General features: G+C 41.6%; 5 protein-coding genes across 5 annotated transcripts in view; 4 read left to right on the top strand and 1 right to left on the bottom strand.

Annotated features, from left to right (window-relative positions):
* Nucleotides 1-269: 269 nt before the first annotated feature.
* Nucleotides 270-8,413, top strand: armc3 (armadillo repeat containing 3; the record flags this gene model as incomplete). The annotated part of the gene is made up of 16 exons (XM_079181214.1): nt 270-317; nt 477-594; nt 967-1,092; nt 1,310-1,378; nt 1,465-1,640; nt 1,843-2,037; nt 2,287-2,470; nt 2,608-2,760; nt 2,849-2,957; nt 3,580-3,829; nt 4,100-4,236; nt 4,522-4,690; nt 4,815-4,909; nt 7,384-7,551; nt 7,827-7,989; nt 8,207-8,413. 16 exons carry the CDS (start codon nt 270-272, stop codon nt 8,411-8,413), a joined length of 2,367 nt encoding a protein of 788 aa, XP_079037340.1.
* Nucleotides 8,414-9,345: 932 nt separating this feature from the next.
* Nucleotides 9,346-11,899, top strand: msrb2 (methionine sulfoxide reductase B2). Its single transcript, XM_079181553.1, has 5 exons — nt 9,346-9,476; nt 10,064-10,161; nt 10,514-10,590; nt 10,867-11,014; nt 11,242-11,899. The coding sequence occupies exons 1-5, from the start codon at nt 9,362-9,364 to the stop codon at nt 11,371-11,373; spliced, it is 570 nt and encodes a 189-aa protein (XP_079037679.1). The 5' UTR covers nt 9,346-9,361; the 3' UTR covers nt 11,374-11,899.
* A 1,600-nt stretch (nt 11,900-13,499) lies between these two features.
* On the top strand, nt 13,500-17,462 carry c8g (complement component 8, gamma polypeptide). Its single transcript, XM_079181966.1, has 7 exons — nt 13,500-13,746; nt 14,611-14,750; nt 15,429-15,499; nt 15,583-15,690; nt 15,845-15,949; nt 16,164-16,199; nt 17,322-17,462. The coding sequence occupies exons 1-7, from the start codon at nt 13,564-13,566 to the stop codon at nt 17,339-17,341; spliced, it is 663 nt and encodes a 220-aa protein (XP_079038092.1). The 5' UTR covers nt 13,500-13,563; the 3' UTR covers nt 17,342-17,462.
* Nucleotides 17,463-19,126: 1,664 nt separating this feature from the next.
* LOC306712367 (lipocalin-like) lies at nt 19,127-20,819 on the top strand. Its single transcript, XM_079181615.1, has 6 exons — nt 19,127-19,342; nt 19,625-19,761; nt 19,859-19,938; nt 20,032-20,145; nt 20,260-20,361; nt 20,464-20,819. The coding sequence occupies exons 1-6, from the start codon at nt 19,142-19,144 to the stop codon at nt 20,481-20,483; spliced, it is 654 nt and encodes a 217-aa protein (XP_079037741.1). The 5' UTR covers nt 19,127-19,141; the 3' UTR covers nt 20,484-20,819.
* A 1,656-nt stretch (nt 20,820-22,475) lies between these two features.
* Nucleotides 22,476-27,593, bottom strand: part of cntnap2a (contactin associated protein 2a) — a gene marked incomplete at its 5' end in the record, with an annotated part of 287,105 nt that continues 281,987 nt past the window's right edge. The window contains 3 exons of the mRNA XM_079181068.1: nt 22,476-24,910; nt 25,182-25,253; nt 26,917-27,201. Coding sequence (XP_079037194.1) covers nt 24,711-24,910; nt 25,182-25,253; nt 26,917-27,201 — 557 coding nt within the window. The 3' untranslated portion in view covers nt 22,476-24,710. The remainder of the gene's footprint in view (nt 24,911-25,181; nt 25,254-26,916; nt 27,202-27,593) is intronic.

Genomic DNA, 27,593 nt, shown 5'->3' on the forward strand with positions numbered 1-27,593 from the left:
TGTTGATCAAGAATTTTAGATTTGTCCTTTAGCTTGTAAAAGTAGGTAAGTCCTCGTGAATATTTGAGAAAGTGATCCGCGTTGTTTGTCTGTTTAAGCGTATTTTGTGAACACGTCTAACGTTACTGAGCTATAAGCTGTCAGCTTAGCTCGGTCGTTTAGCCAGCATATGACTGCAGCTTTTAGGGTTGATTGCATTGAGCAGAACGACGATCCGTGATGAATAAACGCTGTTGACACAACTATTGTTTACCTCTCTAGGTCACAGCATGGGAAATAAAGGGAAGAAGGAGAGGGAAACTCCATGCAAGGAAACGGTATGAGTATAAAAAGCTTAACGTTAGCCAGCAAACGTGTTTGTTTATTTCGTGTCCATTAAAAAAAGATGCACATCGTCTGAAAACGTACCCCGCGGGAACCGACACGAGATCAATTATAACGCATTTACATCTCTCCCTCTCTCCTCCCTAACACAGTTTGAGCCACTACCCTTTGAGGGAAAAACTCCAGAAACAATAGTGCTGCTGCTGAGCTCCCCAGAGGAGGACATCCTAGTCAAAGCTTGTGCAGCGGTCCACAAATTTGCAGAAAAAGGTGCAGTAGACTACCCACGGGAAGAAACCCGCTACATATTAACTTTTTTTTGTGAGCAAACATGCAGCTAAACACCACAAAATGTACTAAATGTCTTATCTTATTTCCTGCTTATTTCCCATGATATCCATCAGCTAATTAATTCGATTCTATACTCATAAACCACTTGTATAGTATATATTGTATATATCAAGAGCTTAAATAAAATAATCAACATGTAATAATATTATATGTATATAACTATAATGAACACCCCCTGTTTTAGCTTGTAATCTGTTTATCTTCACTACTTCACTGACAGATAGTAAATGCCTACAGGTCTGTTTGTCACAGTGCTTAATGTCTCTGCTCTTGGTCTCCCCCTGTTGTTAGGAGATGAGAACAAGGTTTGTCTGCTGAGACTGGGGGCATTGGAGCCTCTCTGTAAGCTCATCACTCACATCAACAAGTTGGTCAGATGCAACGCCTTCATGGCCCTGGGCATCATGGCCAACAACGGTGTGTCAGACAACATATAACGAAATCAATGCAGAAGAGCCTTTTGAGCCTGTTGGTGGCTTACAGTACAATTGATTTGACTTCCTGACCATCTATGTGCTTGTCAGACAATTGAGTGCTTAGAGATTTGTCAACTGGCTAGAATTCACTGTTTTGTTGACTTACAGACTGAGAAAGAGATGGGTTTGCTCACTTTGTTTCATATTTCCATTGAAAGATGATGTAAGGATTGCTCTGAAGAAAATAGATGTCATTCCATCAATCATTGACAAACTGTCCCTTAAAGGTGAGTAATTTGGATCTCAAGATGAATAGACTCAGAAATAGATATAATAAAAGAAACAAACAATACAATTTTCCTTCCTATTCAAGAAGATATAGTTGTCCATGAGTTTGCAACACTGTGTCTGGCCTCTCTGTCAATGGATTTCGTCTGTAAGGCCCAGATCTTTGACAACAAGGGCCTGCCACCTCTAATCCAGCTCCTATCCAGTCCAGACCCTGATGTCAGCAAGAACTCACTAGACATCATCTTTAACCTGGTTCAGGTGACTCAGAGGAGGTTACAAGGCTAAGTGGTTATAAGGTTTTTCATTTTAGTCAAATAGAAGTTACATTTATCAGTATCTTAAAAGCCACTAAACGCATCACGGTGTGTTTTGTAAAATATATTCTTGAGATGGATGAAATTCAAATGGTTTCATTATTCTCTTTTCACTTTTGTATCCGTGTTGTAATGTATGCATGAAGGACCACCAAAGTCATCTGGCAGTGCATGAGTTGGGAGGGATCCCTCCACTTCTGGATCTGTTGAAGTCGGACTTCCCTATCATTCAGTTTGTGGCTTTAAATACGCTGCAGAATGTCACCATTGATAAAGCTGCATGCAACACCTTAAGGGAAGAGCAAGGATTTGAGAAGCTCATGGATATCCTCAGCAACACGGTAGGTCTGTGTGTGTATGTGTCTGAGAGACAGAACACATGCTTATGTATGTCTTCATCCTGCCCTTTAGTCCTAGGTAATGAAAACAAGAAGACAAAATATGGATAGGGTTATAACTGTCTGTGTGTAGTGTATGTTTGCACCATTAGCTGGAAATGGTTCCCTTTGAATGAACACTTCTTAACCCATAATGACTCTATATCCTCTAAGACATCTTCTGTCTCTTATCTATCTTTTTATTTCTTACAGGAATTCAGAGACCTTCACGCTGTGGCCTTACGGGTAGTTGACAACTGTATGAGTGACGGTGAGACTTTACAGCTGATCCAGCAGGGTGGAGGATTAACAAGGCTGATGGAGTTTGTTCTCACCCCCAATATGCCTGTAATCCAGTCCAACGCTGTGAAATGCATCGCCAGGGTTGCTCAGAGCTGTAAGCACAGAAGGAGACAAGAGATAATATTTTTTTTCTTTGCTCTCCAGCAAATAGGTTTGGTAGTCAAGCGGGTGTAACAGTTAATCCGTGTGTTTTCTGTGTTTGTTTCATTGTTTTTGCATACACATGTGTAGCTGAGAATCGCGAACTGCTCCATGAGCAGAATGTGGAGAAGGTGCTTGTAGAACTTCTGTCTGTGGCGGACATCAGCGTGAAAACAGCTGCCTGCCAGGCTGTGTCCGCCATGAGCTTCCGTCTAGCCAGCAAAGACAGCTTCAGAGACCTGGGTACGCACGTGCACATTCGCACAAGCACCTTAACATCATACACTCTCAACGATGTCGTGTGAATGAGTTGGATTTATGTGTGTTTCAGGTGGGATCCCTGCAATTGTACGGTTGCTGAGCAATGACAGTTTGGTGCTTAGAGAGGCAGCAACCCAGGCCCTCTCCAACCTCACACATAGCAACCAGCTCAACGCATTGTGAGTGACAGACAGCCGATTACATAATGCAAATGAGACCCCGACAGTTAGTTACTCAAAAAGGACCGATGACAATTAACAGTTTCAGGGTATTTTAAGTGTGTATGCCACAAAGTATAAATGATATGTGCAACTTGCTGCCAAATGTGTAAAACATTAAGTGATGAGTTTGCAGTCTAAAACCGGGTATTTGAAGGAGGTGGTATTTTAAAGTTGAGCAGTGTGCCTTCCTGTCTGCTATTTCACAAATGATTTAATGCTTCATCTTTCTTTCATGGTTCTTACTCACTGAATATCTCTACCTATCTTCTCTCCCTTTCTCCATTTCATCTTCCACCTTTTTTATTCCCCTGACAAATCATCCCTTTACCCTTCGTCTCTCACGTCTCTGACATTATATTTCAGCATTACTGTCTCCTTAAGTTCTCGGGACATTTAACCACCTCCCATCCTTAATTCCCTCACTTCCTTACTCTTAATGTTTGATTTCCCTTAAACTCCACTTATTTGTGCAAATCACACAAACATTACCTTCTACGTTGTATGCTTTGTTATGAGACTGCATGTAGTCAGCTCTGTAGGTTTGCAGTAAATCTCCCATCCATTTCTGTGGTATCTGCAGTGCGGTGTACGAGGCAGAAGGCCATGAGCTCCTTGTCCAGCAGCTGTATGGAAGCTGTCCCAGGACTGTGGCCAATTCTGCTGCCACACTTGGCAACATGGTGGGACAGGAGGTCATCCGCTGCAGTGTCTTGTCACATGGAGCCATACAAGCTCTGGTGGAGCCCTTGAAGTCCACAGATACACAGGTTCTGGTCAACTCCACGCTGTGCCTGGCATTATTGGCCTGCGATACGGAAGCTAGGGCAGAGGTTGGTGTTTGTGTGTGTGTCTAATGACAGTTTAGACTCCTGCCTTGCTGTCATATTTGCGAATGACAATGACATTTGGAGATGTTTTGCATAAAGAAAATATCAGTTAATGGTACCAATACTGGTTTTACTGTTCCTGTTTTTATTCTTAACAGTAAAATGTATGAAACTAAAAAACAATGTTAATTATAAACAATAGTTTCTTATGAATTGTCCAAGAATAGTTTATATGCTTTCCCTGACCACCTAAAATTCACTCCTTGTTCATAGCTACTAAGTGCAAAAGGCCTTCACCCACTGGTCAATTTGCTGCAAACCTATGAAAAGGAGGTGTTGCACAATGCATGCTGGGCTATCAATGTCTGTGCCGGTGATGTGCCCACTGCTGTGGAGATGTGCAAATTTGGGTAAGACACTGAGATGGCAGCTAACTATTACATCAAACATGACTGATGTCATGTAGAACTTTGATGAGTGTTTTAGTGATTTAAAGTTACAGCGACACAAAGGTGTAGCGTCTTAAACCCAATTTAGAGTAGTCTCTAAAATAGCCAGTAGATGGCAGTATAGGACAGTATTATGTATGGCTCTGACAGAAAGTACTAGACTTTTATGTGAGTGTGTGTGTTTGTTAGTGTGTGCATTTTTATATTTAGCATCAATGTCTTAATATCTGTTTATATGTGTCTTAGTGCCTTGGAAATGCTTCAGCAAATCAACCAATCAGTGACTCGAAGAAGCAGTTTCAGCAGGTTGGCCATGATCAGCCTGCTTAACTCCAATTTGTCTGTCAAATACAGCCTGACAGGTAATTTGGCCTCCACTGACGTCATTAGTGAGGGCTTCTATGATGCCGGGAAGGTGTGTATATGTATGTATGTAAGGAATGTGAGTCCAAAATAAATTACTGTTGTCAAATCTAAAAGAAAACACTGTAGCAAAGGATATATTGACATGTCCTGTACATCACATCTCTGTCTGTTAGGTTCCTGCAGGTCAGAGGATTCTGACTTTAAAGGAACTGTCCGAGCAGCCTGTCAACAAGCAACGGCCCGTGATTGTTGTCAATACTGCAACAGGGTATGTTTTCTTGATTTTCTGTGATTAGTTAAGTTTTGAAAGAAATAGAACTAAACATTGTTTATTATTAATATGCATCAGATTAACCCAGTAAAAAAAGTTTAGACAACAGAGGTTTTTGAAAATATATCCAGGAACTCCCAAAACTATGACAGCTAACATAGCCTCTTACACAACAAGTACCAACAACCACCACACAGATACTGGTAGAGCATTGGCTGAGACATGACAAGTTTCCTAAACTACCAGCCACACCAGGCAGTCGGTACAATTTATTCTGGCTGTTAAATTACTATCACCCTCCCCTTGTCTGCTCCAATCCAGTCGCCCCCCCCCCCCCCCCCCCCCCCCCTTAGCGTGGCCTCTCACGGTAAACGACCCCATTTTTTTAAGATGGCAACACACTCACGGTAAAAGAGCCTTTGTGTTTAGACTAATGGACTTACACGCACAATCATGCACATGCATGCACAGCCATGAGGATGCCTGCACGTAATACACATGCACGCTGACGCACACGCAATAAAAAAAATACTATACCTATAAAAGGCTGTACATGCACACTCACACACACACACACTCACTAATGCTCCCAAAAGCTTTCAGCATTTGATGATGAATTAACTTTGCCAAAGGGAGCAGTTCCCCCTCAGGGTACCTCTGGCCCACCCCATTACCACCATGTCCCCCCTTCAGCATGCCTACACTCACAACATCTCAGGAATTCTTAAGCAGTGTGTTATGTAACCTGTCCATGACTTTGTAACTTTAAAGCAACTAGAACTAATATAAGATGTAGTTGTGTTACTTCTGTCTCGTGTTCAAACACTGTGCATTGTATAACTTATAGTATAACTACTCTGACCGGGTTTGTTTACATGATATCTCAAAAACATGAGAATGTAGAGTAGTAAGACATGATGGTGAAGAAGTCCCAGAAGTTTTAAAGTCATACAATTAATTAAAATAGTTTTGGTCATAATTTTAAAATAGCAGATGAAAAGGTTCTTGTGAGGTCTATACAATAATATGTGCAGAAATGAAAGACAGCAACATATTGTTACTTATGCGTGTTATGTATGTGGGCTCATATGGGTTTTCTACGTGTGCTGAATGTATATATTCTCTTGGATACTGGCAAACCATTTAAGAGACAAGAACAAAATAGGATCTCTCTGACACACATACATGTACATACAGTGCATTACTTAAATACTATACACACATAGTAATAACTGAAGAAATACTAGAAGAACAGTGAAAAATAGAATAATAGTTCTATGCTCCGTTTATATAATGGAAACAGACACCAGCAGCGAGGGAGACCGCAGAACACCGAGCTGAGTGTGTCTGTGGATGTGAGGGGTGGGGACACTTACAGTATCATCAAATACTCACTTATCTTCACTTACTTTTGCGCATAGTATACTGGTTGGTGTTGCAATCGTTAATGGGTGGACCCAAACGAAGAAATAGCAGAGAATGTGTCCTAAATTAAGGATTTATTGTAGAAAGGTAAGGGTGATGAGGACAGTGAGAGGTTGAGCTGATCTGAGCTGGGCAGCATGGCTGATGCAGTAGCTCTGGGTTATGGTAACAAGGCTGCTGGCAGGCAGGCAGGCAGGGGAGTTGGAGGGTAATGTTTCTGGAAACACAAGGAAACAGGGTAAGTTAAATTAAATCAGACACATAACTCTGAATGCATAAAACATTGCGTCCAAGAATGGCAAACTTCCACTGTGGTTGCAACAACAATCTGGCAAAGTGTGAGTGAAGAACCAGGGTTGATATACTGCAGAGTGATGAGCATGATGGAAGGCAGGTGTGGGTAATCAGTGGTAAATAGAAGCCAGGAATGGAGCGCCACATGGACAAATATGAGTTCCAGGGCCCATACTACCATATTTAGTATGCCAGAAAAAAATGTAGTACGTCCCAATACATATTATGTCAAATGCCGTATGCCACAAATACCAGGTTGTCCCATGCACTGCATTCGGTCAAATTTTGCAGGATGCAAGCCAGCATGCTTTTCTAGCTATGCTGACCCACAATCCTCTGCGAAGGGGATACATGAGAAAATTAGCAATTTGGAAAACGGGGTGTATCCCAAGTCCCTAAAATTGCATCCATATGTCCCTCACTTGCGTCTTTTTCTACCAGGGATGCATGGAGGGACGCAAGGAAACCATGCGAGGAGAGAAGAAATGAGGAAATATGTTCTTAGAGAAATGAGACGTATGTGTGGTTAGACAGACAGACACAGTTGGAGGGGGGAAAAACACTGGGAAACACAGGGAAAACACGGAGTCACTGCCGAGACTGTGACAGGATGGTAATCCTAAATGCTTGGGTTTATTTTGATAAAGATCTATGTAATTCATGAACAAATTAAAAACACGGAATATACTATTGCTTTATTTTATGGTGAAATATTTAGATTTTTTTTTTTAATGAACTGTCTGTCAATACAGGAAGAAGAAAGAGGATGACAAACAGGAAGATGAGACCCAGCCTGGGCCTCCTACAGAGAAACCATGGAAGATGATGGTTGACGTCTCTTTGCAGATTCTACTTAAAAAGGTCAAAGAATTCATTATCCCCCTAAGTGATGAACGAGAGCAGTGTGCTGCCTTGGCCAGGTAAGGGAAGGAAATAATCTCATATTATATAATTGGCCACCAATGTTTGAACCGTGAACCATGGGGGGGGAAAAGAAACACGATACCCTGGAAACTGTATTTGTGAACCAACTCATAAAGAGTTAGTAATGGTTCACAAAAAAGGACACAAGTGGCATTTAACAGCATTTTATAAATATACCACTGTGAGCCTTGAGAATGCAAAACAAATGCACCACACATTTTTAAGGTGCCTGCATTGTAACGGGTTTTGTTTGCATGGTTTTGGATGCCAGGTTGGTGAGTGAAGTCATGGGCGGAGCTGTGGAGATGGAAAAGTTGCACGAATTCTCATGGGTGCTGCACCTGAGCGAGCTCAAGATTCAGCTTCAGTCTAATGTTATTCCCATCGGTTTGATCAGAAGGGGAATCTACTGCCATAGGGCACTTCTCTTCAAGGTGCCACTGACCTACCACAGCATTATCCCCTCTGTAGCGATCTCTTCCTTTGCAAACTTTACAATTCACCCACATCTTTTACCATACTATTTTAAAGCTCTTCTCTAAAAGTTCTCCCCATCCTGAACTTAAAGTATCACTATAATAACCCTCTCCATTCCATCTCTTCTTTCCAAATCATAATATCCCGACCTGACTCCTTTCGTTTGCTTTTCAGTGTCTGGCTGATTACATCAACATGAGCTGCACACTTGTCAGGGGCGAGTACAACCGGGCTTGGAACGAGGTACTCCTCTTCAATGGGAATCCTTCCAGTAAGGAGCTCTCTCCAAGGCTCTGCTGCTACATAGTAGACCTCATGCACCAGCCTGGGAGCTTGCTGACAGCCAGTACCCCCGCTGCTGTGCAATACCAGACTATATAGATTTTGGACTTCAGGAAGATTATCTGGTGCCATTGGCATCAGCTAATGGGGATCATTTTAAATAAATAAATATAGACTAACACTGTAGAAATATAGTAGTACGTAATGCTGTGACCAGACATTTTACTTAGATGCATTATAGATATTGATTTGTATATGTATTTGATGTATGGGAGACCATTCATAGAGAATCAAATTGTCTGTGGATCACTTTAGTGCATACTCAAGCCAAAAGGAAAAATGCTGTTTGTCTTCCTCTCAATTAAACACACTGCTTTGACCTGGTTCTTTGCCACAGAGGGTTTACAATGATGTAACTGCAGAGAAAAGACAGAGAAAAGGTGGGGTCAGACAGTGCCACAGTGCTACACCAGTTAAACTCTGTTTGTGACTCAACTGAGGTCAGATAATTGTAAGGAAAATATATATTTGCCTGCTAGAATAAACTCAGCACTGAATAAAGTTCCTTCGAGTAAGTGTCTGCTTCTTTTTAGAGTTCCCATTATACATTTTAGTATACAATGATCTCACTGCTCAATACTGTACTAGATAAAAGTTGTGTTTAAACATGTGTAACATACTTCTTATGGTAAATGTAATGTGGTTCAACGGCCTTTGAGGCAAATTTGTGATATTGGGCTATATAAATAGAATTGACTTGAGCACCTCACCAACCAAATGGTTTCCCCCAATTCAGCTTTTTTTTCACGCAGTAAAACCGCTACACGTTTGCGTTGCCCTTTGCCAAACGCCAGCGAACCCAGTCCACCTTAACCTACTCAAGCTGGAGGTGTGATTTTTGACCGGGTCACCCATGTTACCAGCGTGGATCAGCCGGGGTAGAACCTGCGTGAACTCGCCTCGGCATGAACGATCCGGACGCAGCGAGCGCAATTGGCTGCCACTGATATCAGCACTTGACTTTAGACGGACACAGCAGCAGCAAACATGTCTCGTTTCGTCGCCCGTCTCTTCGAAGTGGTTTCTCGGCACGCGACGCTCAGATCCGTGGTGTTACCGAGGAGGATCCCGGTATTCATTCGTCCTGTATCCACATCTCAAGGTACTGGGGGGGACGTTTGGGTTCTTTACTGATACTTCTTAAAACGTTTTTACTATCCTATCTAGTAGTTCAGGCTGCAAACTCTCGCAGGTGCGCCATGCTGCAGTTTTCTCACGAAGCACTAAGATTAGGAAACACACAGCTACAGCTTGTTGGTGCAAAACGTACTGTGGTTAACGAGAGGAGTGGGTTTGCAGGGGTTAACAATATATTTGGGATTGGAGGATTTTTTTTATTCCACTATTTCTACTATTTTTCATCTATTTTAGGAGTTAGGATTGAGTGAAAGTTTAAGAATAATTTGTTCAGAATCTTACCCTTCCAGCCTTCAGCAGAATAAACAACATTTTCTCAGTTTTCCATAGTGTTCAGGGTATGTGGTGTAATGTTGCGGATTCTATTTCTGAAAAGGTTCAGGAAGTCCTGCCAATGGGTTTAATTGTTTTACGGTTGATTGCTGTCAAACACGTTTTATTTATTTATGTGTACTTGGGCTATACTCGATTGACCAAAATGTCCTTCTACTGTTCAATATGCACTTCAAAACTCCTCTGTGACTTCTTCATTGTTACCTCTGCTCCCTGCAGGCCTGCAGTCTCTCACCCGTTATAACGAGACTACAGACTGGCAAAAGAAACTGACCCCAGAACAGTATGTAGTCACCAGAGAAAAAGGGACTGAGGTGGTGAGTACTACACGTATATCGGTACACCGATTTGTGTCAAACCAACATTATATCTGTCTATACCAGACTGACATACATTTTCTGATATACATCAGCACAGTTCCAGGTGGACTTTGCTCATGTGTATTGTTGGCCTGTGTCAGGTTCAACCTGTCCAACTACAAACCTGGTGTTTTATGAATTTGAAGCTCTCAGCTTGAAACACAGAGCATGCAAAAATACAAATAAGGACAAGTTACTGTATTGTACCTACAAAGTCATTATCATCAAAAACCTTAAGAATACAAAGCAAAAAAACATGTAACTGTTAGTCATGTATCTGCTCCTACACTGTGTGTGTGTGTGTTCTCAGCCCTTTAGTGGGATCTACCTTAACCATTCTGAAGTTGGGATGTACCACTGTGTCTGCTGTGAGGCTCCCGTTTTCAGGTAACAGTTTGGAACTTACAGTTAATGTTGTACATATTTTCTATTTATGACATATATTTGTATTTATTTTACTGTTTGATATGTCTATGCACCGTCAGGATTGCTACTTGATTTCATTCTTCTTTGTGCAATGACAATAAAGTAATTCTATTCAATAGTACTGTATGATTTTTTAAATTTATTCTCTCAGGCATGTGATCATTTTAGTGTTAGACGTTTGTATAGAAATGTGTTAGCAGATGCTCAATGAGGACATGTTCCTTCCTGTTTTAAAAGTTCAGAGGCAAAGTATGACTCTGGGACAGGCTGGCCTGCATTCAAAGAGGCTCATGGGACATGGGAGCGGGATGAAAGCCTCGCCTCCATCATTCGTCGCCCTGACAACAGCCTGGGTAGTGCTGGGACAGAGGTTCTTTGTAAAAATGTGAGATTTGTTTTCTGAGCGGTGAAAGCCAATGTTCAGTTTGCTATAGTTGCTTATATAGCTTTGTGTGCAGTTTTTTTTAATATAGCAGTATAGTTAGAATTGCTTATTATGCATCTCATTGATACTTTGCATTCAGAGTTTCCTTCACAATGTTCTTCAAATACAAGACTTATGTTTGTATTTTTGGTTAGTGTCTGACTTTCATGCGTTTGTGTCTGTTGCAGTGTGATTCCCACCTGGGTCACGTGTTTGATGATGGACCAGACCCGACTGGTCAGCGGTTCTGTATCAACAGCGTGGCCCTCAAGTTTAAACCCAGAGAAAACAACAAACCTGACATGGATGAGCAGGAGTAGTACCTGTACTGAAAACACAATTATGTTTCATTTCAAACAAGTCCATTTAGGAGGCAAATTGAAGGACCACCTAATTCCATGGTTTTGAGCTTAACATGTTTGCGTGAGAAGCTTTCTGTGAGAAAAGGTGTCTTATTAATTTAATTTTAAACATCCTGGTGTTTATTAAACTGGTAAAGAAGAAAGCTTAATCTGGACAACGGATATATGCACTGGAGGGAAGTCTACATACAGAACATACTTCACACAAACTCAATCTGCAGACTACTCAATTGAGATACTTTCCCCCCCCAAAAAAGTCCCTGTATTAACTTTTTTTGTTTTTTGTTGAGTTGGTCATTTTGATTTAAACATTTTTTTATGAATGTCTTCATTTCAGATTCAGAAACGGTTTATTGCCAAGTATGTTTGCACATACAAGAAATTTGACTTGGTGATTGGTGCATACCAATAAAGTGCAATAGTATAAAAACATAATAGGAAATAAGAAAATGTACAATACAGTATGAAAAACAAATAAACAAATATATAAGAATGCCTTCAAATATTTATGTATGTTATTAGGTGTCTAAGATAAAGTATAAAATTGTTCAGGGATGTGCAAATGATTGTCCATGTAGGTTTTGGGCCTGATTTATTGTCCAGGGTGGGAGGGGTCATCCACAATCTCACATGCCTGCCTCAGGGTCATAAGTAATGCCCTGGAAGCTGAAGAACTACAGTGTTGACTGGAGAGTCACATGGTGTGATAGGGGCGGGTGGGGCTGCTCTTTGCCTTGGCCTCTCTGTAGGCGAACTGCAGAGAGTCCAGGAGTGGGTGGGTGAGGATTTTGAGTTGGCACATGACAAAGTGCTCAAAAGACTTATAAACCAAGGTCAGGTCTGATGTCGTGAAGTCCTGTGTTACTTGTTTTTTTTGGGGACAGGGAAGGCTGGAGGTCTTAACCAGGCTGGTATGATCAGCATAGTGCTTCAGGCTGGACGGAGGGACTGAGTCTGGGCCGGCTGCTTTGGAGAGGTTCTGTCTTTCAAAAAGCCTGGGGGGGGATAGATGGCTCTGGGATAGATGGTTGTGGGGTGCAGGCCCCTGCTGAGGTGGGGGAGGGGGAGCTGGTGGATGGGGTCAGGACAGTCCCATTGTCTTTCAAAGTGACAGAAAAACATTCAAGTCGTTTCATCGATTTGGTGATCTGCCAGAGAAACTGTATGTATTGGGGGAGTTCATGGCTGAGATTACCTTTTTTAAAGTCACCAAGGACAATGACTAAAGAGACCGGGTTGGTCCGCTCTTCACACAGTATCTGGTCGGCTAGCATGAGCTTTGCCTCCTGCACGTCGGCCTGCGGTGGAATGTAAACACAGACCAGCATGAATGAAGTGAACTCAAAGGGGGAGTAGAAGGGTTTTTTGCAGTTGATGAAAAAAGTTTCCAAATCAGGAGAACAGTGCCGCAGAATCACTGCCACATCGTTACATCAGCCCCTGTTGGTATAAAAACAGATTACTCCACCTTCCGATTGGCCGGAGAACTTCGGGTCATGATCCGCTCTGAATAGCTGGAAGCCTGCCAGATCGGGCATTGAGTCCGTTATCATTCCACACACCCAAGTCTCTGTGAAGCACAAAATGGAGGGTGAAGCACAGTCTCTGTTTTTCCTCCACATTCCCCATGTTTAAAAAATATCAAAATACACTGGACCTGAATTAATAAGACATCGTTGTCTGTAGAGATTGCAAAACCCAGGAAGTTATGACATTGGTGCTTTGTGTGTTTTCCAGTCTGGGGCCACATTTACAGATTAAATTGTTTTATATAAGGAATCATGTATACTTGAATGGAAAATGTTCCATACGTGCACATTTTGTTTGTTATACTGTAGAGGGCATTAGATTTTAAAGTCAGTATTTAATAATAATTTATTGCTGCCGCCTTCAGATGAACACACTGCCTCGTCTCTGCCAGTAAACCAAGTTAATATTTAACTAAACAGACCATCCTCTCTGTCCCCCACTCTCTGTCTGTTTATGCATTTCTTCTGTGTCTGTTTGTTTGAGGTTGAGCAAAGCAGATTAGGAATAGTTGACTGCAGACAGAGACAGAGGGGACAGAAATACCAGTACAAAAAGAAAAGTTAGGATACGGGAACCTGAGAAATCCTATAGGAGAAGAGGACTGATTCTTGTGTGCTCATGGCTGGAGTATGGCGTTGCATGTTGCCAGTGGTGGTGTTGATGTGTGTGTGTCTGTGGGGTTCCACTGAGGCTGTAGGGGGGGCTAAGAGTCGACCGCGACCCCAAAGACGACCTCCCAAGAAACCGAAGGTCGACCCAATTGACTTGACCCCACCTGCACAGAACATAGACATACAACAGGTAAAAACAACTGGAGGAAGGGGTGGAGTATATATACTATTGTGTGTAGTATTTCTGTTTGTGCGTTGAGTGCTCTTTTCATCCCTTGTTTGTGATTGGCATCTCTAAATCAAGCTACACAACTAGATAGGCAGAGAGTCCAGATTGCATTGGGTTTGGCAAACAGTGACCATTTATAACTTCCAATCTAATTATAATTGTGACAAGGCTGGAAAAAGACTCCTGAAAAAGCTGCACTGAAAGGTGAGAATGTCTTATTTTGATAAATGAATCTAAAAAACACTGTTTCCAGGTAGTTGAGTACAGTCGCAGCCTGATAGCAAAACAGTTCCCAGTGCCTTCTGACCTTTGCACGCTGCCAGTGTGATTCTGTTTCTCACATGCTTGTATCATCGTGTCCCAATAAGACAAACAAAAATATTTTCTAAATAATCAGTGGAAACAGAATTACCTCAACAGAATAGTACAAATATAAACTATCATTGCTTTGAGGAAAACACAAGGTAAGTGAGTTTTGGCGCTTGTTCGATTAGTGTGGGGGTTGGCATGATGGTCATGCTTGTGTAATTGTGTCAATTTGTTGGTTTAGGCAATAAGGGGGATTTTGAGTGAGAAAACAAAAGACATTAAAACAGGATATTTGAAGCAGATGTATTCATTCGTAGTGAAAGTTATTGTCACCCTAAATATTCTATTTAAGCTAATTTGAATCTGGTAGAATAAGGCAAATCTTAGGTAGAAGGGGTTGAGGATTGTTTGTGAAATGTAAAAAAAAGTATTTTCAAATTGCAAATATTGTCTCTGAGGCTGAAAATCTTGCTTCTTCCTCTGTCTCTGTTCTGATCCTGCTTGTATGTGTTGCAGATGACAGGAACATGGTACCTGCTAAACACGGCCTCCAAATGCTCCTACCTGATAAATCATGGAACCCAGGTGGAGGCCACAGTCATGACCCTCACGCATTCCTCTGACCAAACACTATTGGTTAGCACCAAAACACGGCGGTAAGTACCAGCATGTACTGTGCATGTAGCTCACCGTGACTCTTCAGTACCGTGGTTTATCGGCAGAGGGGGAAAACATACCACAAATCAAGTTTCAACCACATGTGTTCGATTAGATTTGTGTATCCTCAAAAACAGGAAGAAGGCAGAACAGTAAAATCCATCCAGCTTTTCCCTCATCATCTGAAAAACTTTTAGTCATCCTGACCTGGCATTTGCAGAATGACAGAATGTGCAATAGGCAATTTAAATGGAATGAGTTGTTGTTTTTGTAGGACATTTCGTAATATCTATGATTTGAGCTTGTAAATCTTATTTGGCCCACGCAGAGGAAATTGGTCCCTTTTGTCCCATTTCTCAACCTCAGGCCTAGCTTTCATAAGAAAGCTAGGCCTGAGGCTGAGAAATGTGGTTAGATTATGAAATACGTGGTTAGATTATGAAACATTAAATGTATATGACAATCTAGAACATTTTGAACAACACACAATGCTTTCAACAAGCCAAATCTACTCCAGAGGAAGATAATGTAAGCCTCCATATTGTTTTAGATGAAACAATAGCATTCTATGAGGGTTTTCAAATGTTTTAACGACATGGTTGTGACATAATGCCTGTTTTTACTGACTGTTTCATCAAATATCTCACCTGACACAAACTCTTCTCTTCTGTCCTCAGTAATCACCAGTGTTGGGAGATATTACAGGTCTACAGTGCAACACCAACCCCGGGCAAACTGACACTTAAAGGTCAGTGCCTCCCTTATTAAGCCTTATTGATAAATTATAGAGCAATGCCGCATGCATACCGTGCTCTCTGTTGGTTCAACTAGGAGGTCATTCTGAGCTGGACACCAAGATAGTGATTGGAGAGACGGACTACAACTCCTATGCGATCATGCTCTACCAGAAACTGGGCCAGATCACCATGAAGCTCTATGGTGGGTTCCTCAGCCACGTGGCCTTGTTTTGGTATTTCACATCTAAAAGCCAGGTGGTAGTCCTGATCTTGTTCTACTCTAAAATGAGACGGCACTGTTTGTTTAAAAATGCATTCGTAAAGTCATGATGTTTGTTTTTGTGCTCTATATGCAGGCCGGTCTGTAGACAATCTGTCCGAGCCCATGTTGACCAAGTTTGAGCAGCTTGCTGAAAAACAGGGTTTGGGACTGGCATACCTCTTCCCTTTCCCCACCTACAGTACGTCTGTGTCCACCTGGACAATACAATGAAATAAACTATATTAGCAAATGCAATATTAAATGTGAGATGGCATAATAAGCCAGTAAAGATTACAATCTAGCTTGAAGAGAACTCCATTGCATTAATGACTGATATAAAGGATTACGATGTTGTAGCACACCTGCCTGCTCAGCTGCCTTTAAATAGATTTGTTTACTTGTTTTCTTCCTAGGTCACTGTGGTGTTGTGGACCAGCACCATGTAATCAGTAAGTTTAATGTGTAATAAAATAACAGATAATTCTTTGATATAATGAAAAAGTGTGATAGTTATAAGACTAATAAAAATGGACAGAGGTGAATGCAGCAGCTGACACATTTTTGCAAATACAGCTCTTTTAATTAAGAAGGTTTTCTGGAGAATGATTTCCAGTTCTTAGCTGTCAATGTAGCTCGCAGGCTTAATGTTTAGTATATGGGGTATTTTCACAGGCCATTGCCCACTGCAGTACATTCAGAATTGTGTCTTTGCTCTGTAGTGCTCCGGACTTATTTCATGCATTTCAACCTATTCAGTTACTGATGATTCACTGGTTCATGTCGATCATCATTTCACCTTAACAGCTGCACTTCTGGTGCTAAATGACAAAATATGTATTCTTCTGCTCTGCTTCTTTGTAATAGGTGTGGAATTTTCTGTAATTATGTGTATGGTAATACTAGGTGTCTAAGCTGTAGACATGTTTATGCAGCAATGCCAATGAGAGAGAGATTACAGTACAGTAATTGCATCTGAATAAAGTGGTTTGATTATGATAGATTAATGGAATTAGTAAGAAATATTGTGCTGCTGTGGATAAGATATATGGTGAATGGACTGAATCTATTAGATTACTTAAATGTATTGCTTTATTATGGATGTTGTAAAAGCTATTTGGAGGTAAATAATACCTTACAATTTAATTCAGTTTAGAGGAGTATGATTTAGGGTGAAAAATTCATTAAAATCCCTGCAAGACCTTGTTTTTGCAAAAGCACAGCCAACATGGATTTAGCGTGGATATTTCTCCCTTTCTTGCCTAACTTCCTAGTGCCTCAACGTATGTCAAAATGTTGCAGGTGTGTAAAAAGTATGCTGTAATATCATTGGGGGGGGGGGGGGGGGGGGGGGGGGGGGGGGGGGCAAGATTAGTTGAGAGCAGCTTGAAAGGAAACCAATGACCCATCCGAGACCTTCCCAAACGCTTTTCACATTTACTCCTGCAGGCTGTGTTATGTTCAGTTCAGTTATTTAAACTTTGTCAACAACATGTTATTCAATCGTCAATCCCTGATTAAAAAAGCTGCCCAGCTTCTATGCAAACCTGAACCTGTCACTCTTTGTTATACAGACTGTGTCCCCACATGCTGAGGAGGCAGAGCTGTGCAACGGGGAGATTCCAGCCCTGCAGTGTTCCAAAGTTCACATGCGAATATCTGAGGATTGTATCATTTAAAAATGTGAATGTCAGCAAAAGAGCGTTGATGAAAGACTGCACTGAGGTCTTGAAAACTTGAAACGTTACCAGTTCCAGCTGAATAAAACAAAATGAAGCATAATCAAGTTTTTGTCAAATGTTTTTGTGGTGGAAAATAATCTTTTTAACCTCCCGGTGAGAAATAATCGAGATGAGAAAACTCTTAATATATAGAAACATATTTATTTAACAGACACTAATGGTAATTCAGCTGAATGGATAGAGCTCTTTCCCCACAGATGGTTCGGAGGTCTAACCACAAGGAATAGACAAAAACACAGTATATGCACATTATCTCGTCTCATCCCTTCAACCCCCCACCTCGCAGATGTCATCCTCCGCTATCTGCCGCTGCACCCACCAAGGCCAGGTTCCCAGCCTTTCCGTGGGAAGACGGTTAGGTGGTGAAATCAGGATTACACTACAGCAAGCCAGAAATGCTAAAATACCTATGAGATCATTTATCATTAGGTTTTAAATGAGTCTGGTTGGCCTCATCTACATATATGCAGGTATAAGCGATACAAGTTAAATCTCTAAGAACGATATGATACATTTCCACAACAGTTTGAGGCTACCTTCCCCTCTTATTTGTGCAGAGATTTAACGTTCAAAGTGTGTGCCTGTATGCATGTTTTCTGTTTCTTTCGGGGGAGGGGACAAAAAGACTGGAGGGGAGAGGGCGGGAGTTAATGTAGCCCAGATGTGGAGCCCAAAAAGGGTTAAGAGAGTTAGGTTACACAACTAGGTTACCAAATGGGCTTCTTAACGCTGCCCCGAGCTCCACCCAGCACCTCTGTGTCTGTGTGTTACACAACCAGCTGATTGCAAGTCTGTGCTCGTCTTGTCTCTTAGCAAAAAGGAGCTCTGAAGAGTCCGTCAATACATTTTTGCAAATGAAGAATTCAAAGCCAGTCAGCAAATTACATATTACACATTGTAGATCAACCAAATTCTTATGAACAATGATGGATTTAGGGGGTATTATTTATCACATAAAGCAGAGGTTTACGCAACATTACATGTCAAACAAGATGATTTAGTTCATCCAACTCTCCTTCTCACTCAGTTGTTACACAACTTAAATGACTCATGTTGCAAACGTTTTCTGAAACTATCAACACTCAAAAATGATATGCAAAGAACAATCACATCAGCATAAGCAGCAGAGCTTTTGTATGATAAATAGTAAACATGCTTTCATTGGGAAGTTCTTACATATCACTTCCTCAATGCAGCCGTCGATGCAATTCGCTGCAAAAGAATGCATTTGGCTACAATTGTTTTTTTTATATCTGGAAAGATCAAATTTGTATCTTCTCTTTTGAGGATGCTTAAGTTTAGCAAATGTGACTCTAATTCGTTATTTATTGTTGTGTAAGTGGTGCTTTCTTTAGCTTTCGTGTGCCATGTGGCTAAGAAAATGTGCACTCTTACCAAACAGTTGTTTTGATAGTCCAGGCATGTAGAGCATTTGTGATGGAGGAGGGAGAAAAGGAGGGGCTGTTAAAAGAACCCCATTATGTACCTACTCTCCCTTTGCTTCCCCTCTCACCTCCCCCTCTTCCATCCACACGTGCCAGTTGTGTAACGGCAGTGATTTGCATGCCAGTGAGTGAAGGCCAAAGAGTTTTTGTAATCCAAAAGCTAGCAGTGGGACGGGGGAGGAAACAGAGAGTGAGGAGGAGGAGGGGATGGGGAGCAGGACTCTGCAGGATATAAAGGAGCCTCCACTTCCCCTCTGCTCCTTACCTCTCCCTGATACTTCACTCAGAAGCACAGAGCACAAAGGAGAAGTCATGAGGAACACACTGCTGAGGATGCTGGGCGCCCTGATGTGTGCGCTGGCCGCCTGCGCCGAAGTCACGCCTGTACAAGGCTTCGACCTGCAGAAGGTAAGAAAGAGGCACAAGTATTACTACTTCAAGACTACTGCAAATCATACTGACAGCTAATAGCAACACGAATAACTAGGGAATAAAGTAAGGAAGAGGTATTAGTATCTGTGGTTGGTTAATGTGTTTCATGGAATCACTTAATAGAGCAGTAAAAGTAGTTTATATGGAAGATAGGTTTCGTTAAATACATGTGCTGTAGTTCAGACTACATGAAGCACTATGCTTTGATTGAAGAACCTTTATCGCCCTTCATTCCCCCCTTCTGTCTTTTTTTTTTAGATGACAGGCAAGTGGTATATTGTTGGCTTTGCCACTAATGCCCAGTGGTTTGTGAACCATAAGGCAGGGATGAAGACAGGCACTGCCATGTTAGTGCCAACTGGAGAAGACCTGGACCTCTCCTATGCCAACCTGAAGTGAGTGATTATGTAACCATTCAAATTAAAAAACTTGATGATTCTACTGTAGAAGACATGATAAATAAATGGACCTCTTTTTTCCCCCCTCATTTAGTGCTGACGGTACCTGCTGGAGAATGACTCACCTGGCTAAGAAAACTGACACTCCAGGACGCTTCACCTTCCGCAGCCAGAGTGAGTATAGAGCACACACCAACACGAACACACACAAGAGACACAAACAAGAAACGTTCAGCAGCATGACTGGTCTATTTCTGCTTTCATCAGTTTGGAACAATGACAATGACATGCAGATTGTCGACGTTGCGTACGATGACTACGCTCTGGTCCACACCGTCAAGACAAAGGACGGAGTGTCTGAGGTCCTCAACAAGCTTTACAGTAAGTCTGGATGAGCAGCCGGGTGCAGTGTCCCTGAAGGGAAAGTGATGCATGTTGAATTTGTGTATTGAAGAATTAGTTTAGGTTTAAAAACAACACGTTCTGTGTTTGCAGGTCGCACTCCTGAGGCCAGTGCCGTCACGCAGCAGAAGTTTACCCAGCTCTCCCTGGGGACTGGCATCCTCCCTGACAACATCGCCATCTTGCCTCAGAATGGTATAATTAACACATAAACCGGAACAGATGCTTTGACATAAATGCATTTGAACTGTTTCTTCAGACTTTTGCTCACTGGCCTCCTCATCTGTGTTGTTACAGGTGAGTGTGCCGAGGCCTGAAGGGTCCCCTGCTATTTTCCATCCTTCATCTCTTGCTGTTGGAAGTCCCCGGCTTTCTTCTCAGAGGAATCTCATTTTTTCCTGCTCACTGTGATATTTGCATCATCTCAAACCTGAGACAATGAAACTTCAGCATTTTAGTCATGTCCCTGCTGCATACCAAAGACCAGTCCTGATCCTAGTTCAGGACTCATTCCCTCCAACACATTAACTGTGGCATCAGAGTGGAACGACAAAGGGCTGATGGTGAAACAAAGGGAAGGAATGAATCACTACGAACGCATTTTCTACTGTTTTGTTGACATAAAGTCAAAACCAATACAAATAATGAATGAATCTTTCAGTGTTCAGCCTGGTTCTTTTTTTTTTGGGGCAGAAATAAAAACTGCATCATAAATTCAAGTGTGTGAGCTTCTGGAAGTCAGATCAATGAATGCATGTAGCATACTGCCCCCTATGGGCTGATTAACAGGCACAAAGCTAGATCCCGAGAAAAATGACATTACAGTGCACAGTGTCAGAAAGATAGAGTTAGAGTTACAATCATGCACATACGGGTCTGCAAAATACATTGCTCAGATAAGAATGTTATGGGTAAACACAGTTATTAGATATAACTGATAGTAATTGAGTAATGTTACTGAATTATCAGCTTTTACACTTACATCTATGGACTGTACACCCTCACTATAATAACGAAAACAATGCCAGGGGTCTGAAAGTGTCTTGGTTCTACTATTTAAATGAAATAAAATGAAAATAAATAAAAAAAATGGAATACAATTAATCATAATGTAGGACTAGAATGTGTTACCCAGCAATTAGTCTGTTTGACCCACAAGTCTTTCGGAGTAACGTTAACCTACTTCTGTTGCTCCAGAAGAAGCTGAGCAAAATCACGCCCAACAGGGCCGAAGACTACAAGTTTGAATATGACAGAAATGTGTGTGTGTGTGTGTGTGTGTGTGTGTGTGTGTGTGTGCACTTAATAAGAAGTGCAATTACCAGACCTCTGTTGCCCACTCCTCATCTCTGTATGAGGCTAGAGGTTTCGAAGCGTCATTAGCCGCGCACCTGAGTCATCACCTGAATATCCGACCTGATTGGGGTTGATCGAGTTGCATTGTGGGTAATGTAGGCGCCATGTTCCACGTCCCGACTCTGCCAAGGATTGCAGCGCTGAAGGCAGCAGTTGAAGACCTGGAATTCAACAGTGTTTGAAGTCTCATTGTAGATATGCTTCACGCTCTGTTCAAAGATCACTGAAGGCTAATTTGTGTGACTAAGGATATCACATTGAGAGCACATCACAGTAATTAAATCTGAAGGCTACAGAGATTAAACAGTTCCTCATTGATCATTGTTGTGCTTTTGTGCAGCTTAATTACTATTTTTCTTTTAAAATATTTGTATTTATTTATACTAATTCCATACAGCCTAGTCTGTCAACATACAGCATTTGATTGTTCTTAGTTTGGAGATTAACAGTGTTTTTTCTTTCTTCTCTTATCTACTGAGTTACTAATTACTCTTAGGGATAAGTATAAGTATTGCCTTTCACTGAATGCAGTTTTTTCTTAAATCATGTCTGAAAGAAGCTGCACCCTCTGGCCACAAGGGGGCAGCTTATGAGCAGTCTCAGACAGACCAGACATAAATATTGTCATTTCTCCCTGCATGGTGTAGATAGAGCAAAGAGCTGACATTGCGTCAGTTGAACTAAAACTGCTTTATGAAGGGATTCATTAGATACTATGTGTAGTTGTGATTCATTCCATCTGACTCAGTGTCTTTCTTTCTCTCACTTCACCCTGGTTTACATGAAGCTGGAGGTCAAGAGTCAAATTCAAAGGCCTGATGATGTGATTATTACATGGTATAAGGTCCAAGATGTCCAATGAATGTCTTGTGTAATGTATGCTTCATAACGCTGGCTGAAGATATCTATATGTCAACATGAAAGTGATGCATAGAAAACGACTGATATTAAAGATCAAACACTCTTTAATGAACTTAGAACTGAAAGCAAAACATGGGTTATGTCTGTCGGAGCTGATAATCCATTATCATCGTTATGTTCAAACCACATATCAAGGGCGTGTGTGTGTGTGTGTGTGTGTGTTTATGTATAGTCTGAGTAATATAATTATTAAAAAAAAGGAAAGTAACAGTTTGGCCTTCATGGATGTGATGTGTGGACGTAGAAAGTCTTTGAGGCCGCGTTAGAAGGCAGGCTGAGTTCACCAGCTGTCCTAATGTCTCTGATAAAGTGATGTACAGTTAGCACTCAACCATGAGGCGACGACGATGTACAACACCATTCACGTAACGGGGTGTCATGGCAGCAATTTGAACAAACAGACGTAGAGGAAGCTAATTCACAACGAAATAACAAAGTTGGCGGCTGGTTTAAACTGTAACACATTGTTCTGTAAATGCTACGGTAAGGTAAACACACACACAACGATGACAGGGGAAACAACATGGTTAAAAAATATACATCGTAAATCTTGTATGTTGGACAACAGTGGCACTGTTAGAGTGAAGGTCAATTCATTGTTGACAAAGCAGCAGCCTCCTCATTCTGAACTCGTTGCTCTTGTAATTGAACGAACGACCTTAACTCATGCTCTGTCAGACATGCATGTTTGCGTGTGTATGTGCGTCACAGAGGGGAGGTGTAAACTCCTTGTGTATTGTATGTAGCGTGCAGCTCTCCTATGTGTCATAAGGACCCACACAGCTATGCTTCGAAAAAGTCAGACTTGTTTACGACTTGAGAGAAATTTGCTGGATATTTCCACCCAAGTATTCTGAATTCAAAATCAAGCTTTGATTGAGCACCACTCATATCAGGAAACATAAAGACACCCGAAAACTCTGATTAATGACAATTCATGCAGCAGCAGCAAGTTATTCTAGTAAATTCAAGGCGCAATGGCTCAACACCTTTGAGGCACAACGGATTAAAAAGCCAATTATCATCTTAACCTTTCCCAGGTCTTGAACAAATATTAGGTTTGAAAGATTTTTTTGTATTTTATGCTGCTTCAAACACTTAATGCATGAAGTTTAGTGCATCAATAGAACTCATTAAATGTCAGGCAAGTTGTTTGATCTCATCCATGTGACTGTCCTAATTGTTTTATTATGGCACCCCTTCTGTCCAATACACAAAGTACTATCCATCTGACCTACACATATACGCACAGATGCATGCAAGCGCTGCAAACCCACATCAGTCTAATGTAATTAAATGAATTCCTCAATTCAAAGTCTAAGACTCAAGTGTTTGGCAAGAAACAAACGGACTGCTGAAGAAGTCTGAATGAGTAAAGGCTCACGGTTTGACCCGTTCAAAATTAAAAGTAAGCTGCCATGCTGAGCTAAACCGACAATGGAGTGTCATGATTTCCCATCATTCTCTGGGAAACCCCTCTCTGCTCTTCCTCAGAAAGGAATGTCCCATACAATCGAATGTCATAAGATTTAAACATAAAACTCTATATTTAATACGTATATAATGTAATGGAAGGACATATGATATTATTGTAATATAGATCCGACATTTCTCATTTGTATTTATGTACTGGACTCTGAATAAATCTTTTAAGAAAAAAAAAACACAAAATATTATATTTACAAAGTAAGTTTTGGCATCCATATTCAACTCTATATTACCACAATATAAGTGGCATGTCATTCGACGGATATGAGTGTTGACAGACTGGTGCAGTCACAGCCCGATAAGTAAAGAAAAACAGGGTTTGGCATGTTGATTTGATCATTTTTGATATAAGACTTTTGTTAAAAAATAAAATCAAAATGCAACAGAGACTGGAAATAAATCTGTGCTATCACACGACCCAGTAAGTATAATTATTTGTCATATACAGTATTCAAAGGACTCCTGAAAACTCCCAAGCACGATACAAAGAAGGACAAGCCGGTTAGTATATACATGTACAGTCTCTTAGAGCAGTGCTCCGCTGCATAACTGTCCCTCTTCTTTTTCTAATACTCTGAATATATAAAAAACCAAAACAAATAAACGAAAAATATTTCTGTACACGTCTTTTCCCACATCCCCGCCCTCTCTGGGAGATTATTGTCCTACTGGATTTCCTTTCCTCCATCTTTCCTGTGATTGGTCATTGAATTCAACCTCCTCCATCTCTGTGGCACCTGGTGGTCTGACTTTCTCTCTCAAAGTCCCGCCATTGGCCGTTAGATGAACCACTCCTTCTTTGATTCGTCGATGGTTTCTGGGTTGTCGGTGCCGATGATGGCCGTGTCCGCCGATTCTCCGGTGGACTCCCCGCTGCCCTTGGCCTCGTTGGTGTGGTAGGTGCCTTTGTGACGGAACATGTAGCGGATCAGGAACACCAGCGTACATAAGATGGTGAAGATCACAACCGCGATGATACCTGCAGAGGACGCGGAAATCATTTGCATTTTGAATCACTGCTACTAGCAGAAACAATTAGTTGATTAATTGATTGGTCAATTGACAGAAAATACATCTGATCAAACATCCCCTGGTTTCAGCTTCTCAAATGTGAGGATCTGTCAAATATTATAGGAAACTGAGTGTTTTGGAGTTTTAGACAAACTTGAAATTTGAATTTGGCACCTGAGGCTCAGTTAATCTCAAATGCAAATCTGAAAAAGGCTGCTCTCAGAAATGACATTCTTTACCTCCAATGATGGCTGAGTCTCTGTTGACGCCATCAGGAATCACTCTCTCCTCATTGAAGGGGAACTCTGCATCTGAGCACGAAGAAGGACAAATTCAAACCGTACATTCCCACATAAAGAGACTAAAATAATAATTCCATTATTTCTAGTAATATAACTAAATATAAGCTTCACTAGACCAATTTGTGAGCATGAAAATAACAAACAGATGGTGGAAGTGCATTTCAAGGTCAAGAAAATACCAACATGTCACAGTCCTGCTTGCAGCAACTCAAAATAACAACCGTTGGTCTTTTTTTAGCAGTAAAGAAATCACATGTAATTATATCATTGTGCAGAATTATAACAACAAAGTTTTGCTTTTAAACCCTGAAGCAAAAAGCTATGGCGCACAGTTTCTACTGTAGTGGTTTCAGGATCACTGCATACATACGTACATATGACCGCCCAATGGATGGATACACCAGTGCTAAGTATCCTTAGGGGATGACTAGAACAGTTTATTTAATGTATCGTTGTTTCATGTGTTTTATTAAAGATTCATAACAGAGAGAGGTTAATACCAGCTGCTAATTTTGCCTGTCTGCCGGAATTCTCTGTCAGCAACAATTACCTAATTGCCGTGATTCTCCCTGAGTGGATAGAAGTGCAGCACAGGAGGGTGGAGATGGTGGGTGTCAAAAGGACGAAGTAAAAGGAGAGCGAAGATATTGTTGAGATCTACAGTAACAATTTCTTTAATTCGTCCACTTAGGAACACGCACGGACACGGGTGACAGCATGGATAGAGCTGCAGACATGTATAATCAAGCCTTATTGCAAAACAGCAACCTGCATATACACTCACACAAACAGCTTCACCCTGCAATGAGCTGTTTCAGCTATTTCTGCTGCTGACTGCATAGCTCTCCAGGGAAGTAAAGCGCATGAGTAAGACGGAGAAGAGGAGGCTGAGGTGGAAAAAAGAGGTCAAAACGGAAAGCAACAGAGAGGAGGAGAGCAATCACACTCATTATAGTCTGTCAGCTGCTTGGATGTGTTCGGTAATAATGTCAAGAATTGACAGACAAGGGTAGAGAGGAGAGGCGAGCAGAGAGAACCAATAATATAAAAATGTGAAAGAAAAAAAACGGAAGTGAGGAGGATGGGAGCTGAAAAAAATGAAAAGAAAACTTTTAAAAAAATCAATGAGAATCCAGACAATGGTCATGACGGATTGAGGGAGGGCTGGATGAATAATGGATTAGAACTATCTATAGAAATTGTAAAGAAAGACAAACACCAATCCTTCCACAGGAAGGATTGGTGGACAGCTGACTGTGAGTTTGGACCTGGAGTCCAGATCAATGGACTGGATCGATCTCTGATATCTCAACGTTTCCAAAGGCACAGTTGGCACCAAGCCTGAGGAATAGGACCGCATCCAGATTGTTGACACTCTGAAATACTAAACACTGGTGTGGAAAGCAACCTTAGCCGCAGAAGTGTCGGACATGTGTGTACATGTCCAACTTCGAGGTACAGCTGGAGTACGGAAGCATGAGAGACCAATTGCTGAGCTCGTGTGTGCACATGTGCATCTTTACGTCACTAAATGTGCCACCTTGAGGTGATTCAAAGCAGAACTGCAACACATTTCGTTTGCAGACGTCAAGTGACCGTTGTTTCTGTCGGAAGTTATGACTGAATTTGAAATGGACAGCAGCATGTTATGGGTGTTTGGTGTAATCCTGACCTGTGTTGTCCAGATGCCAGGGATCTGTCGCAGCAGACATTGGTGGGATCGTGAGAGGTGACGACCCACAGTTGGACTCCAACAGTTTGCCCTGGTAAGATACCGGTGAGGCGGCTGCAGGTTGTCTGTCGGGCTGACCGGATGTCAGTGTGGCCTGGGCCTGTGCAATGGTTCTCAGTGCAGTCTTGAGGGGGGCGACGCCGTTGAACTGTACCCGCGAAAGACACCCGATAAAGCCTGGGGTGTTGTAACGCTCGATGAGGACTGGGTCTATGTGTCCAGTTTCTGCACAGAGACACAGATAAAAAAAAAATGTCAATGTCAAATGTGATGTTAAGTTATGTGGGACCATGCCCATACATTTGATTGATATAGAGAGACGGTGGGGAGACGGAGAGAGAGCAAGGAGAAACCAGGCATCTCAAGCACTGACCACAGCAACTTTTAAGGAGACAGCATCAGCATTGATTTTCCAAAACACACAAAAGGATGAACACACACACACACACACACACACAGCACACTTTCTCTGAATGCTATAAGTCCTGTGTTCATCCAATCTCAACTTCTGGTTGGCAGAAATTTTGCTGATGCACAGAACCAGTAAACCAACACTTGGATATGAATCTGCACAAATGAGGAGGGAAGAGAGGGAAGAGAGATGAGGAGGAGGAGGA

Source organism: Pholis gunnellus (genome assembly GCF_910591455.1).
Source record: "Pholis gunnellus genome assembly, chromosome: 20".
Classification (NCBI taxonomy): Eukaryota; Metazoa; Chordata; class Actinopteri; order Perciformes; family Pholidae; genus Pholis; species Pholis gunnellus.